This window comes from Cloeon dipterum, chromosome 2 (genome assembly GCF_949628265.1).
Source record: "Cloeon dipterum chromosome 2, ieCloDipt1.1, whole genome shotgun sequence".
Lineage (NCBI taxonomy): Eukaryota > Metazoa > Arthropoda > Insecta > Ephemeroptera > Baetidae > Cloeon > Cloeon dipterum.
This window is the reverse complement of record NC_088787.1, coordinates 32272754-32289305: the sequence shown is the minus strand read 5'-3', so window position 1 is coordinate 32289305 and position 16552 is coordinate 32272754. Positions and strand designations below refer to the sequence as shown.

The 16552-nt window shown below is 40.9% G+C and overlaps 1 protein-coding gene and 1 long non-coding RNA gene across 5 annotated transcripts in view; one reads left to right on the top strand and one right to left on the bottom strand.

Annotated features, from left to right (window-relative positions):
- The window catches only part of LOC135936764 (uncharacterized), a 20949-nt gene extending 9907 nt beyond the window's left edge, over positions 1–11042 (bottom strand). The window contains exons 1-2 of the long non-coding RNA XR_010574385.1: positions 10914–11042; positions 10655–10779 (exon numbers count right to left, since the gene is read on the bottom strand). This is a non-coding gene — a long non-coding RNA (uncharacterized LOC135936764). The remainder of the gene's footprint in view (positions 1–10654; positions 10780–10913) is intronic.
- Cp190 (centrosome-associated zinc finger protein CP190) lies at positions 10744–16552 on the top strand. 4 transcript variants are annotated; one of them, XM_065479705.1, is made up of 10 exons: positions 10744–10857; positions 11692–11859; positions 11919–12049; positions 12103–12339; positions 12392–12457; positions 12518–12836; positions 12893–13476; positions 13692–14817; positions 15115–15523; positions 15647–16552. In XM_065479705.1, exons 2-10 carry the CDS (start codon positions 11710–11712, stop codon positions 16048–16050), a joined length of 3426 nt encoding a protein of 1141 aa, XP_065335777.1. In that variant the 5' UTR covers positions 10744–10857; positions 11692–11709; the 3' UTR covers positions 16051–16552. The 4 variants fall into 4 exon arrangements, with proteins under 4 accessions (XP_065335777.1, XP_065335776.1, XP_065335772.1 ...); XM_065479704.1 differs by having other exon boundaries at positions 15641–16552; XM_065479700.1 differs by having other exon boundaries at positions 15623–16552.

The following is a 16552-nucleotide window of genomic DNA, read 5'->3' as shown; positions in this document are numbered from 1 at the left end:
AAAAGAGTTGGTTTTTCGTCTTTTATTTTATTAAAGAAATCAGCAGTTTAGTAAAAAATCTAAATAGTAAAATCAACATCAATAGGTTGAAACGCATTGAATATTTTGTGACTGAGACGCAACCCTTGACGATAAAAATGAGTATAAAACCTGGCTTTCAATTGTAAATCTAAATCTACTCTCCGATTATTTTGCAGTTTGATAAATTTCCCATTTTTATTTGTAAGGAGTAAATTTATTAACTAGTCTACAAAATACAGCATATTTATAAAATCATGTTACATTTCTTAAGAATTAACAACCATATTATTCCTTTCTAAGATTTAGGACGATCTTAACTACGAAATTTTATAAAACAAAATAGCAATTTTGTTTTATAAAATTGGTTGATTTGCAGCATTAAATTTGCCATGCAGAACGGCAGAGCAGACTCACAAAAGAAGTTCGAAAGCCGATTCTTTTTTTATCAGATATCAAAAAGACCATCCAAAAAAACAGCATCTGCCGCCGCCTGTGAGGAATGCAGTCCCCATGTACTTACTGACCTTGGAGCTAGCTAGAAGATCATTCTCGTGTATACCCTCTTCACAGAAAGTGCACGTACAAAAGACATTGGACAATAGCTACAAAAAATCGCGCGCCGACTACGCCTACGCACATCTCCGCGTGGCGAAGAGAATTCCCGTCGGCGCGGTGCGAGAGTATTGCACTAAATCTCCGCAGAGTCGCGACTTCTCCTGCGGTTCGTTTTATTATTTTGTGCTCGCCTGCGTACATTTGTGCTAAGCGGGGGCCACTGACTGTAATCTGAGAGAGCGCGTAATCGAAGGCCGCCGAATAAATACATATTATGCGCGGCGTCGAGGGCGAGAGAGCACCAACGCCGCTTCAAACCGCCCTATTGCTTTTATAGCACGATTAAGCAGACTCAGGTGAGATCGACCTGCCCAGCCACTTTTTCTAGGTTGCCCGGGTAATTTTTAATAGAGCCAACCTGTCAGGTTGATTTTATGTTGGATTGGAACAAATCAATGTTGACAACTTCTACTTTTATCCAAAAAAATTTTAATGCTGAGAAGTGTGAAAATATCTTCTTTTCAGCTAGTGTTCAATATAATATTAATGGAAAGATTATACATTATTTCAGTTGTATTGAACATCTCTTCCTCTTCCTGCTTCATGATTCATAATCTAAAAATAAAAAGTGGTTCTTAACAAGCTATAGTGAAATCTGAAGCCTGAAGCCGAAGTGATTATTTTTAATAGAGTTCACTAATTTAAAAATTACTTGGACTGAAAAGACGTAAAAACGAAAAAAGGTTAGTCAGTGGGAAGCTTTGGAGTTTTGAACTAACAATAAGCTGACCTTCACATCAGATCAAATAAATAACTGCACAAAATTCATCATTATTTGAATACATCTTTTTTATAACTTAAAAAATAAAAAAAATGAATGCCGTGATTCTTTTGGGGGAGTATTTGTATAAATATTAAATAGCAAATTTAATAATATCAAAACATATTTAACATAAATATTAAAAAACTGGTTGTGATGAAAATATCCAGACCAAGAAAGTGGTTTCAAACAGAATTCTATAATTCGGTGAGTAAATATTATATACACGAAATGTTAAATGAACAATTTAACGTAAAATTAAGCAGGAATTTAATACAATATCGAAATTAAATTAGACTCATGGAATCCATATTGTATTCAATGAAGAACCGAAAGTTGATATTTTTGCTGCCACACAAGGTACTTAATGTCAAGCTTGATCATAGCAAAATCCCTTCAGTGTAGTAGAGATTAGTAATATGTTGCGTTTAGCCAGGCAATGGTTACAAAAGCGCAAGCTAAATTTATATTAAATCTACTTAAATGGAATGAAAAGTCGTTATTTGTATAATTTATTTCTCTCGTGTATGAAATGAATCGTTTCGAATCCAGATTTCTCTCCTACATCTACAGCGATGCAATCGCAGTTTAATTTATTGATAGGCTGTTAGTTTCTGTAAACAAAGTTAGCGTCTTCAGCCAGTTATTTTCACAAGATAATATTCCATATTAGTCCGTATTAGTGCGGAAAACGTGTCACCGTATAGGAGATCTGAAAAAATATCGCACACTTTGATGATTAAAATCAGCGATAAATTCCTTTCTTTCTGATTTGGTTCGCCGGCGGATTCCTCCATAAATTTAAACTTCTACACGAGTGGACACTTTTCGCATCATTTGCCCGCATTATATTCTGCAGACCCAGACCGAGTCGGCTCGCAGCCATTTTTTTCGGAGGAAAATCTCTAGGCTGAGAAAACGGGTTCTCTCAGAGCCGGCCGCAAGACTGGGTGAAAATGTGGTTCCTCTCCGGTCAGCAATAAATTGCTGGAAATAATTTAACCTGTTTAAATAAAAAAGTGACGTCACCGATGTGCGGATAGCGCCAATGGAGCAGCGAAGAAGTTGGGTTGCCGCCACCACGCAGAAAATCTTCACTAGTCACGGCCAATAAGAGAAGGGCACAACAGGTAAATAAGAGGAACGTCATATAAAGTGAGTGCCGGCCGCTCGCACGGCGTCATACTAAGAGTTCCATGCTCGCGGCCTGCAGACACGCACTCTCCGTCAGTGTGCTTTCGAAACTGGTAGTGAGTGTTAGGTGTGAGAGATCGATGCCTTTTTGGAAACTTTTTCGTTCCTGCGGCGCACACTGGTGAGTCCGTTTATTTCAGTTTTCCTCTCGAAAACCCTGACGGATTTGAACTTTTGCCGGCTTCCCATTTAATTTGAATTGATTTGAAATTCATTCGCGAGAGCCGGCCAGGCGATTTGAAGCCGCATTTATGGCAGCTGCACAGCCTCAGGGCATTGAATCCGCTCTCTCAAAAGCAGCAAGCATCCTTTGATCCGAGCGAGCCGAAATCTGGCGCGGGTGTTTTCCGTGAACCTGCTGTACAAGGATAACGTCTACTAAAAAGCCGGGAAAAGGATTTTTTCTCTCTACCAACTGGTTATTTGAGAAGGGAGCCGATTAGGATGAAAATGAAATGAAGAAAAAAATGGAACCAGTCCAACGACTGAGGCGGTGTTTCGAAACGCGCGTCGTTAATGCCCAGCAGTGGTGGCTCAAAATTAGTTTTTCTGGTTGGATTTTCTCGACAGCATATGCCATCAACCTGTGTGCCTTTGTGATATTATATCACAGCCGTACTCACTTGCAAAATCAATGCAAATTTCAGCTTTCCCCTCATTTGTTTGTGTCCGCATTTTGAGCAACCGTGTTGCGTTTACACAAACGATTAGTTCGCCACATGTACCATTTTCCCGGAAAGCGAGAGCAACAGGCGCCACTCAAGCAGAACCGAAATTTTTGCGCGTTCTCTCTTAATTGCTTTCCCCCACCCCTACACACGGTTGGTGAGAATCTGCCAATATCTTCCAAGAAAGACTTCATTCATCTCCCAGTAATCTAATTAGAGCGCGTAAAGCGTGCTTTTTTGTGGGTTTCACACATTTCTGCCGGAATTCCTTCTTAGCCCACAACACTGGCGCGCTTGATTTATGGCTCCGAACCCTTTATCATAAAAAAGAAAATGCCTAGTAATCAAACTTAATCACGCCCTGGGCGATCCCAGACGTCGTGTTCTTGCCTTTGAACTCCTTTCCAAATCCATCGATAGCGACTACTTAAGTTTTTTTTACACGTTTCATTTCTCAACAAAGGGAAAGTTTTAAATTTACTCTTATTTTGAGTTCCCCTCACTCGATGAATTTCATCCGCATTGAAATAAAATTTCGGGCATTGAATGACGGCCGTTCAAAGCGAGAGAACTGGTGACGGCCAAACCAGGAAGAAAGGCTCGCTGCTTTTATTGTGTCTCAATTAATTGAAGGAAATAAACGCTCACACACCGAATGTCGCACCTTTTTGCCGTCCCCTCGGCGCAAATGGAGCAAAACTCGTTTCAATTCAGTTTGGCGGGGGGCTGAGCTGCTGCTTCGGCGGCGGCAGCGAAAGATGTGATTGAGACGGATTTTCCATGTAAGGGTATGTGCGTGCTGCGAGTGCAAAAGTACAAGGTTTTGGTACACGTCATCCCTGCAGCCTCCGCGCCGCGCCGCGCGCGCTCTCTCAAGGCTAACAATAATATGGAAATAATCACTTTATGTGCTTACATTCACATAGACTGGGACTAGACGGGGCATGCCTCGCAGACCTTGGACCGCCGAGAAAGATGGAGGCATGCGTCTGCACATTTCGTACCTTTTATACATACACTCGTCGGGCGTACCGACCAACCGACCGGCCGGCCGGCGAATCGATTCCAAGCCGCGAGCGCGAGTCTTTCTTAAACGGCCGCGTATTCTGATTTCGGCGGCGCGTTGGCACCGTTGCAAAAGTGATGAATCGATTTCCACTGCTCGAATCCGCGATAGGGCTGCCAGGTTACCGAAGATAACGCACGCGTCGTCCGCAGACACGTGTCCGGTTCCGCGGACCGGTTCTCTTTCGGCACTGTGGGAACGCTCCTGTGGCAACCCTAAATCACCAGTCGACGCACGTGGCAAGCGTCTTTTTTTATTTGTTGCTCCTAATCGTAGCATTTTCCGACGTGAAATATCTTTTTGATTTAATTTGATCCCTCTCTCGAGCTGTTCGTTCTACTCCTGATTTGGATGCTGGGTTTGAGGCTAGCGCGGTGACGATGCACAGTTGCCGAGGCCTCATTTACATTCGCCTAACGAGTTACCAGCAACTATTACTATAAGGCATTAGCTCTTAAGTGCTCGGCTGCGCTTTTTTCGGCTCTCTTCTCATATCAGTAAACACGCAAATGGTATTATTTCTGGTATTTTACACTGGTGTATGCTCTTTTGAAACGCCTCCCCATTGTATGAACCGTATATATATATTCTCTTTAATATAATGCCGAATTCTCTCGCCCGCAGCAACCAATGATAAGGCAGACAGTGCTGGAATTTGACCTTCTCTCTTCGGGAGCTACTTTCCCAGGTGACACATTCATCCTTGATGGACCTCTCCGCGCCGCAACCAAGTGCTGCTTTTTTCTTTGGTTATCTAGCTGTATGAGTGAATTTTGAAACGGTCATAAAGCTAGGTTACCGAAGCTAAGATCTGCACGCCGACATCGAAATCAGTCATTAGCCTCTGGCAGGAGGAAATTTTGTGTATTTGTCACCTTTGTCACGTTTGCGGTGGCTGCATGCCACGTCCACTTTTGGAAATTATTCCATCGGCATACACTGTCTGACGTTTTTTTACCTCGATTAATTTTACCATGGGAAACCCAATGTATAAAAGCCTCTGTATATTAATTATCTTATTACGGACCTCGTCAATTCAATAATGAATTTATTTTATGTTCTTTCCAAATCCAAAGAGCGTCGCCCTTGATTGGTTTACCATGTTTGATAATTGAGGTTTAAATTGTTGTAGACTCGAAGATAAAATGTTACAAGACACATTGATAAAACTATGGGTTTATCAAAAAACAACCGAAAACGAGAAAGTTCCCGTGTCACTTTTGAAATAAAACATGTATCTATAGTGAGAGGCTAAGCCCAACTGACGCAACATTTTGTGAGGAAATTTTATTGAAAATATTTCATAAATTGCTTATCTTGAAACTCAAATCCCCCGTGCCACTGCGCATTAACTTGCAAATGGTATTGATCTCAAGTTGTGCGTCATAAGTGAAAAGTTCCTTAGCAAATGATACGAGCGAACAAGCTGGAAAAGTGTAACGCAAATTGAGAACACGCGCGACATTAGTATTTGTGAGCTATTGGTCAGCATTGACTTTCAAGTCCACGCAAAAGGTAAATGTTAATTGCTCTGCCAGCATTTCGTGGGGCGAGACATGTTCAATTGGCGTCACCAATTTTGTCGCCAGAAACCTGTCGCCAGAGAGCCCATGAAGTCACGCATGCGGCGAGATTCGTCGCGCAGCCAGATACATTTGTGTGCACGCCCAAACGCTCAATTTATTTGCGTGTTCTCCCGAATTTCCACGCTTCACCCAACAACGCAAATAAAAATTACCAAATACTGTTCGTTTCTGTGGGAATATAATTAATTCGTTAAGAAACAAAAATTTGCCAGCATCTAACAGCATTTTATTTAAAATTCCATCCATCTGAATCTCAGAGGGGAAAGCGCTTCCCTGTACGCGTTACATGAAGGATAACTGTCCCGAATATTTAAATGCTACATCATTAAAATAATGATAGCCAGGAACTTTTGTAAGAATTCAACTTTTAAAAGTTATTGCAACCACGCGGGACGGTTTGTAAAAACCCTCAATACTAGTAATTTGAAGATAAATTTTGGTAGGAAGAGTAAAATATTTTCTTTGATTATTTCATGTTGTCAACTCAGATTTAAAGTTTGTTATTTTTAACTTGTGTGCAGTTGAAATATGCTTAAAATAGGCTCTTCTCATCGCATCTTCACAGTCTTCTAGTAGTCTTAACCTAATGCATAAGTGCATCGGTAGAGCAAAATGAAGAATGCACTGGCGCCTGCGGTTATGCTAATGAATCGGCCGAGAGCTGAATTACGGAGCGTTTGACCCGCGAAGAGCGTCGAGATGTGAGCTTACTTAATCAGAGGTGGGCGGCCGGCCTGTTGCTGCTTAACTTAACGGTACCACTACCTAGGACACCTGGAAAGCAGGGCCAGGTCATTCACCTTGTACATCATCTCGGATACACTCTCTGATCGTTTGATCAGTATGCCTTATCAGCATACGGATGCCAACGAGTAAGACCAGCATCCAGTGTGCTCGGCTAGCCGGCTGACGGCGAACCAACGAGACGGGCTGCGAGAATCGTGCTCTCCGCGTAATTAACAACGCAATCGTACAAAGTCAGCCGGCACTCTGAGTAGTTTTGCTTTCCTCAAATTGCACTGCTGCCGCCTCGTTAAGCGTGCGACACGGCATTTTTAAGTAAATAATGACGCGTATTTAAAGAGCACGAGCTTCAATTTTCTTGGCTTAGTCATTAACGAAAATTGTGGCACGTGAAAATCAGTCATTATTCTAAATTGTCTGAAAAACATTTAATATTACCCATTTAATTGATAAACCCTTTTTTACTGACCAAGAAATAGGCTAAAATTGAACACAGTTCAGTGCTATTAACTATTTTAATCTTAAGGTTGAACGTATTTTTATGCTAATTTTACAATTTTTCAATAAAATTTTCATGAAGATATTTAATGCATTTTTATATAGGACCTCAAGATTTGAATTAACATGATTTTAAAAGAAATTGAAGATTCTTGAGGACAAATTTTCACTCGAGGTCTGTTGTTTGTTGAATTCTTGAGAGGTAAATGAATAGCAAGACTTCTTTCTCGTGGATTTTGGAGCTATTTAATTAGACTCGCCCAGTTACGATGAATCCAGTTCGCCCATGAGATAAAATACACAAATAAAAAATATTATATACCACCATACAATTTGTTTGTCAAAATATAAAATCTAAATAATCCTAACAAAAACGCTTATATATATTTCATGAGAATGCCGCAGCCGGCTCCAAAGGACGAAAAAACAGATAAATATGCTTTTTGTTACAAACATAGGTACTAAAATAGTGCAGGGATCTGCAAATTTTCCTTTTTAGCCTGTAAATTGTTTTTCCTCGTCCAAATAAGGCAATAAAGAATATAAAAAATATGTACAGATTAAAAGTCATCGATGCCTGCTGCAGATCGAAAAATAATTTTTAAGGAAATCCGCACCAATTGCCAAAACAGTTAGCTTAATTTCAATTGCGTTAATCATTATACGATTATGCCCTTGAAAAAAAAACATTTGAATACTGAATTATATATATGTTATATTTTTCAGGAGCTCAAAACACATGGCACACAAATATGCAGCTGCGATAAAAACCAAATTAATTCAACTGGATAAAATGACGTATTTGACCAGGCAGATCAGTAAAAACGTTCGTTATTTTAATTTGATTAAATTCACCAGCAAGAAAAGCAGCTCTTTGTAAGCCGTGTCCACGTTTAAAATGGCCACTCTGGGTGTCATTGCTGTATGTGCTCGGCGAAATGGTTTATTTTCTCAGGGTCTGGATGTTAAACTTGTGCGAGCAGGTCTTATATTTTTTACCTGCTGCCCAGCCTGTGTTCTTTTCTCTCTCTTCTCTTTTTTATTTTCTTTTTACACAATGCATGAGCAACAGAGGCTGGTGGACGACAGCGCAGCGGCGGCGGCGGCGGCGGCGTCTGCTCCCTCCACAAGCAAGAAGACCTGCCAAACCGCATTCCACCCTACCCTTTGGACCACATTTGCTAGTGCAGAGCGGCACGGCGAGCAGAACCGAATTTCATTCTTTACATTTATCGAATAATGAGCAATTAATTCTTGCCGGGTCTCGCCTACACACAAATACCCGACGCCCTCGCATTTGCACTTTTGGGGACACCGGAGAAGAAATTATGCAACACCAAAAATCCCAAGTTTTGAGTAAAATGGAGAAATTTTTGTGCGAATAATTGTTGTTTTTAGTTTAAATTTAGATTATATTTTACTGATGCCCTAACCTGCGCTTGGGTGGTTTAAATATGCAGGCCTAAAAGTTGTCAACTTAAAATGTTTAAACACGAAATAAAGTGCTTTCCCGAAGCCTATCAACCGAAAAGCTGTTTTAAAATAGCAAGCTCAGATTACCAGTTTTTCTGGTCAAGTTTTTTTCGACTCAAATTCCACTGTGTTCCATTTTAGTCGAAATTGCGAGAGATATAGATGTGCGCGCAATCAAATTTATTCACCGTTTGATTCAGAGAATTTGAAACACAAAAAGCCGCTCAGGACGTCTGCTTTAAACGCAAAAATTTCCCCGAAGCATTTGGCACTCAATAAATCTCATGTCTGCAGCGTGAAAGTGGATTTCAGGTACACGAGTCGGTTCCTGAAAAAGCCTTTATGTGCAATAAGCCCGATGGGGCATCGGCGGCGCGGTTGCAGGAAAAACCATTAAACGCGAATGGAGTGAGCGGCCCCACGACGCCGAACCCCAAATGCGATTAATTAAAACGAGATTTTCTCTCTCAAGGCGAAGTTAAGAGCAACAAGGAAAAGGTTCAGGGTGACTGGCACCAACGCGAGGGCGTGCATCGGTTAGAAGGCCCCGGCAAAGCGACCGTTGCTCAGCCTGCTCTCGGCAGCCATCGACCACCGGCGAGCACCACAGAGACGACCACATTTCGTCGCAACGCCTCTTTATGGAAATCGCTCCGTTTTTCAGACATTGTTTCCTGCGCTCAGACTATTGTTCTCAAATCAACTATCTCGCTGTGGGCCTGGTTTTTATTATGATAATAATGTCTAAATAATATTTCAAAGAAATTTATGAATATCAAACCATAAAGCTTTGAAAATACACCAAGGTTATGCAAAACAAGTGATCAGATCATGATTAAGGATTTTTATAAATTTAACGGTATGATTTACGTGTTCAAGAAATTAATTATGTTCCTTTTATTATTGGATGGATCCAGTCCGCATAAATTTAGTCTCCTTAAAAATTAAAAAATAAACTTTGAAATTCAAAACAAGTTTTCTAATGCAGCTATTCATTTTTGATTATACGAATTAAGCTATGGACCTCAAAGAATTAATGTTAATTCTCCGAAAATAATTTATATATATCTTGTACTCTAAAGTGCCTGATTTTTATGGCATGTCCTTTTTAGAAAATAAAATCCACCTTAAGTGAGTTAAAAGCCCTCTGGCATTTTGTTCCAAAAGAGTTTTGCACAATCATCTCTGCGAATTTTATTGCTCATTAAGTTAATTACATTCTCGTTACATCGTTATTTTAACGTCTTTTGTCGCATTCTTCGCCCCTTTTTTACGGATTTCCCTTTATCTACTCATGCTCGCCGCTCTCGTCAATGGGAATTCTCTCAAGATCGTCGCGATGGGTGAATGGAGCTGCGAATAATATCAGTCTGGAGGATGAATAGCAGATGCGGCGGAAGTGCGCTCATTCACGAGAATTCAATAGGTTTTGCAGCAGCGCTGCTCCCTCCCTGAGAAGGGATTTTCCACAGACTTGCCGCGTGAGCCAAAATTGGCTAACCTACTGGACGAAAGGCTTAAAATTACAACTCTTTGATACAAATGTGGCTGTGTGCTATTGTATTGTAAGATAATATTTAATATATAATGATAATTTATTCTGGCTTTCTTTGAAGGATGACGTCAAGATCTTTACGCCCTGAGATCACGCAAAAGGAACAAAAAATGCTTTTCAATCGATGTTAATAAAGATGGGGTTTAAGTATATTATAACTATACATGGAAAACTGGAAAACAGATAATAAAATGCTCATTGGAAGCTTAATCTTTAATTAAAAATAAGACATCTTAATAATTGATTATTTTAATGGGATGATTGCGAGGACACCCTAGGCGTGCCCAAATAAAATAATAAATAACAATTATCAGAATTAATGAAAATGCCTCAAGATACAGCTAAATGCATTGTGTAGCAACTTTTAGCTGTCCGGATATTAATTACATATTTCGAACAAGTCGTTTGCGATTCATTTTTTAAAAACATAAAATTATAAAAGGGTAAAGAGGATCAAACTGAACAAAACATTACCTTAACCAGCCACACCCCCTCCGCTGAGCAGTTTCGCGCGCGTGCAAGTCCGTGGGTCTGCTGACGAGGGGCGCACCAGAATCGCGCATTACCGCCGGGAAGCTAGCGTCATCTCTGGAAAGAAGCTACTCAACAAGCAAGGTCACTCCATTTGCCGACATCATCGTTTCAGAGATGGAGCTTTCTTTCGCTTTCGGATTTTGGTCAGTATCCGCAATTTACTGAACATGTTTGGAAATTAGCTTTTCCAATTGTTTACCTTTTATTGGGGGTACCCTTGCGGCTCAGTGATGCGCTGGAAAATGCAGGAGAGTCCGCTTAGGGCGCAATTGTGACTGCAAGCCCAGGCGCTGGTACAAGCCTATCATTTCGTCGACCTTTTTTGTTGTTTTCAGATATCTGTAAGTGGGTTTAACGCTTGTGTTTACCGAAATAACGTTTGCGGTGCTCCTGTTTTCTTTAAAAATAGCAAATTTGGTTTGCATTGATGCTCAATTGCGGCTGGTTTCGCTCTGCTAAATTTGCAAACCATAAATTGACTCCAATGGCTTCTGTGTTGTTTCTTCCCTTTTGCTTTGATCAAATAATCAGCAGAGCATTTTATTCAATTCACGCTAAAACTCAAATTCATCTTTATAAAAAGCAAATCGAGTAAACATTTCACTTAAAATAATATGTATGTGTGTATTAAGAGAGCTCAAGGAATGCTGGAAAATTTCATTTCTGACCTATGTACTCAGAAAGAAACGCCCATTTTCTGAAGCTGTAGTTTTGCCCTAATTCAAAGTCGAGTTGGCGTGTTATTTAAATTTCTTCTGCTTGATAGTGACGCGCTCGCAAGACTCAAGTCCAAAATATCCTAATTTCTTCCTTGTCGACCTTAAAACATAATTTCTTTTGTTTTGCCTGTAAACCACTTTTTTAACTAAAAAATCAGCAATAATTTAGTGCATGACGTCAATATTAGTTATCTTTAAGTTTTTACTTATTTGGCTTCACTGTTTTTTAAATTAGTTGTGCGTAATTGAAATTTTCAGATGAAATAACCAGTCAAAATGCATGGCAGTGGCGAGGAAGTGTCCACTCGGCAGGTGAAGGTGGACAACTGGGGTCCGTTTTTTCTCCAGAGGCTGCAGCACTTCTTCAATAAAAGCGATTTTTGTGACCTAACTCTTCAATTCACTGGAGACTCCTCAAAAGTTCCGGTATGTTTATCATTGTAATTTTAGTTCTCGGATGAAAGTAACCGGCGTACTGTTTTCAGGTGCACAGTTTAGTCCTCAACTCTTGTACAGATTACTTTCAGCAGTTGGAGAAGAAAAATGGGTTGAACGCAGATCGCTGTTTGGCAATGCCTTCAGATCTAACTTCTGAGCTTGTTTTGCCCATTATAAGGTACGAATAGAAAATATTCAACGATGCACTCTTGACTCACTGAATATTTACAGATTCATGTACACTGGAAAGCTGGAATTTAAAGAGACCCTCACAAAAAAATTGTACTACACAGCAGGGCGGCTGAATATGCCAATTTTGACCAAATTGTTAGACGCCCAGGGTTCGTCTGAAACCCAGCCTGAGAAGAATGTTAATAACTCGCACCCTGCGATATTAACCAAGAGTGCAACTCTTGGAACCAGAAAAGTTTCTCTTAAAGATTTGCCTGAAACCTTGCCTGGAAGAAGGTTAGTAAGGAGCGATTCCACTTGAAAGTGAATTAATTCTTTTTATTGCCAGACTTCCGATTTGGAAAAAGAGAAAGACACCAGTTTCATTTGACGACCCAGTGCCAGAAAATTTGGCGTAAGTTTTAAGAATCTTTTCAATCATTGCATTTAGTTGATTGCTGATTTATTTTTATAGCATATCAGATAGGACGTTTGAGCAAGAAGACGAGCCAGCAAAGCCAACAAGATTTGAATGGCCAGAAGACGAAGAGAGTTTAAAAAATTACTCTGAGGAGTACTCTCAGCCATTTGACTCAATAACGTATGAGTCAACGCCTCTTCTGCGTCACAAAGCAGCACCAGCTAAGGTAGCAGAGGATGAGAAACCGAAGGATACATTTGAAGAAGTCAAGGCAAAGGTTACGCCCATCAAGAGACTCGCACCAACTGACTCTGATCCTGCCACCAAAAAACAAAAAATGATAGATATTCAGTCTGTCAAGGAATATTTAAAGGTAATTTAGATGTTAGTGTGCACTCAATCAGAAGCATTCATTTTTATTATTATTAGGAGCAAGCTTTAAGGAAAGAAATCGTTGGATCTGAGGAAGATGGTGAAGAAGCTGTTGAGGGCGATAGCATGGCTATCACAGAAACCGCAGAAGACGATGATGAAGACGACGACGACCATGGTGCAGAGCAGCTTAATCAGAGTGAATACTACGAAATAAACCCAACGCAAGAGGCGGATGGTGGAGAGGAAGGATCTTCCAACTCCGGAACGCCTCAGACAAAGTCGATTCTCAAGCAGCGGATTCCTGAAGAAGCCACTCCTGGAGCGAAAAAAGTCAGATTTTCTTTCAGTAGTTCACCAGATCAAGCACAAACTCAGCCAGACTCCGTGGTTCAGGCTGGTGAAACAGTCATCAAGGCAGATGGCGGCACAAGCGCTGAAAACCACGCTAAAATCATTTCTGAAGTGTTGAAGAAATACCCTCATCTGGTCCAGAACAATAAAAATATCAAACTGAGGATCATGAAGCAAGGTGCATATCCAGAAGACAGTGCCAACAAGAAGGTTTCTTACGTCGTGCTGAAGGCTGGTGAGAAGGGTAACAAGGCTCCTGCCAAAGTCATCATCAAAACTGGAAGCAGGTTGGTAAAATAAATTTTAAGCCGAGTTCAATTTGAGAAAATAATATTTATTCCAAACTTATATTATCTCAATTTTTGCTTCTGTCCTTTGAATAGTGTTTGTGCAAAAATTTAGATCAGAAATTCAAAATTATCTATACCTTTCACCTGAACTAGAAATTGTTTGAAAGGTGGTCTAATCAGTTTGATGAATTCTTGATTTTGTTTGGTTGCAGATCGGAGAGTATTGGCAACTTGATGCCAAGTGCGGTGCCTACGCTAGCAAAGCCCAAGCCTGTCTCTGGAGCAGAAAATACGACAGGTCCTTGGTTGTGTCACACATGTGGAACCAACGAGGACCCAATCAACTTCACAACATACTATGAGTACCGCCACCATCTGCAGGACGTGCACATGGAAAAAATCGACGCGCGTATTTGCGAACACTGCGGCTATCGCGCCAGTAAACGCAATTTGCTGCTGTATCATCTGTTCACCAAACACAGAGTTGACCCGCCCCGCAATGTTATCTTTCCGAAATGTGACCAGTGTGAGTATATCGCTCTTAGCGAATCTCTGCTCATCAAGCACCGGAACAACCATTCTAACAACAAAGACTTTGTCTGCAAGATCTGCAATGCTGGTTTCAAGAGCAACGGCGCTCTTCAAGGTCACATGCAGGCAAACCTGCACTCTGACCCGTCAAGAAAGAAATATGTATGTCCTTTCTGTCAGAAGGTCTTTGTTCGGCAGTTGAATTTGAAAACGCACGTTCGCACCATGCACAAGGAGGTTGGTCGCAAGTTCGTCAACGAACTGGAGGATGAGTCTGTGGACGGAGACTTGCAAAAGAAGACAATCGAGCACCAAACGCTGGCGTACGACCAAAGCTCTGAAACTTTGGATAACGTGTCTGTGGCAAATGGAATCGCCACCTCGCTCAACCTCGTTGAGCACCAACTGACGGAAGTGGACCAGCAAACGATGGTGCAGACCATTCCGAACGCAGACGGCACTGTGCAGACCTTCATCATCTCTGCCGTGCCTGGTCAAGAATACATAGTGCCTGAAATGCTGGCCGGCCAATCTGGTGAACAGTATCAAATTTCAGCTAACCAGCTGGCGGACTTGGTGCAGTATGATACATGCGGTGCCGTAGTCAACTCGCTGGGAGCCACCGGAGGCCAGCAGACCATCGTTATTACGTCAGCGCCGTCCGGCACTCAAGAGCAGCTGAAGCTGATTTCGCCAGACGGCAGCACAATCACCGGCTCTCTTGATCAACTCGCTCTTCTCACAGGACACAATATTATTGTCTCCAATTCTGATGGCACTACGTCATCTGCTGGCGAAGGTTTCCAGGTTTGTGCTTTTGATTGAACTTTATAATTTCATTAGTTTGAGATTTTGGAACGAACATCGCTAATTTTCATTGGTAATTCTTTTGCTCTTGCGAAAATCAACTGTGAACGTTCTTGATAATTCGAATTTTTTCCTGTAGAAATATGCGTGTAAAACTCTTATCTAGAATTAAAATTTCAATTATTTCAACATAAAAAGCAATAGTTAAAAAAATGCTGCGATAGTTAAAAAAAGCGTAGAGGTTAAAAAACTGCTCACATGGCTGAACTAACACTAACAGGCGTTCATCAATTGCAGGCTATTCTTCAGTCCAATGGTGTGTTCACGCTGCAGCCAGTGGGTCACGTGATTCAGGCCGACGGTGAGCCTGTCAGTGAAGAAACCTTGGTCCAGCAAGGATACGTCACACAGGACAACACTATCCTCACCATGGCGCAGCAAGACGCCTTGAGCAAGGACGGAGCCGCCAATCTTATCCGATTCGCCGAGATGGACAAGACGTATGTGACATACAGTGATCACCAAGAGCAGCAGCAGATGCAGGTCGCCATTGACGAAAGCGGCAACATAACTGAGACAGTCAAAGAGTCCCAGCACATGGAAGAGATTAGTGTTTCACAGCAAATTGCGATTGAAGCTGAAGAACAGCAAGTAACTGAGGAACAGTTGCCGCCTGAGCATCAACCACTGCCAGAGGAACCTAAAAGTATGTTTAACCGTTACATTCCTTTATATAACACTATCTTTTCTGGATGGTCTGCTTTTTTAAACCTAGTTTAAATGAACAACTAATTTGCCATTTCAGAGTTTCTATACATTTTAGTTTCAGACGTAACTGAAACATCAGAGGCTGTTCCTGCAAAGGACGTCGAACCTCTTGAGATGGCAGTTGAAGAGACGGCCCAACCAGATGAAGGGTCAACCCAGGAGGTGCCAGATATTGAGGACAGAAGCAAAATTCAAGAGGTGGTAGAAGAACCGCATGAAATGAGTGTTGAGATGGGTTTGGAGGCGATGCAAGAAGAGAATCACGCGCCGCAGCACTTAACTGAGCTGATTGAAACTAAAACTATCAACGAGCTTGAAGCTATCCAGGAAGAACAGCCGACAGCTGATGCTAACGAAGTTGACAATGAGCCTGAAAATGAAAGTATGGTCATTGATGAAGGCAATCAGAGTGAAATTGTTGAGCAAGAAGACATTGCCAGCTTTTCAGAGGAATGCACTAAATAACTGGTCACATCACTGAAGAACGTGTCATCTTCAATGAATCATTGGTGTGATTGCCATACAATTATTCCATTACTTGATCGGTTTTCAATTAGACGAACCAAGTGGACTCGGAAGTATTTTTATCACTAAACTAAATTGTAAGCCAAACTAAAAAATCAAGTAGTTGTAAATTCAATAACGCCACGATAAGTTGGCACAGCAACCAGGTTGAAACCTAGTGGTTGATTCAGTTGTTCATGTAGAGCCTTTTCACAAATTGCTTGTGACTTTGACAAAGTCATTTTATTGATGATTCTAGTAATATAAAATTTTTATTTTGAAATTTTAATCTTGTAGCAGCAGATTCTGCTTATACCACATGACCATTAAATGTTCCATACCTATGAAAAAAATTGGTGATTACTTTTTTTAAAGTTTGCATTTTCTACCAGTTGTGTACTCAAACGTTACGAGATATGTTTGTTTTTTCAAAAAGAATAGAAAGCCCTATCTAATAAAATAA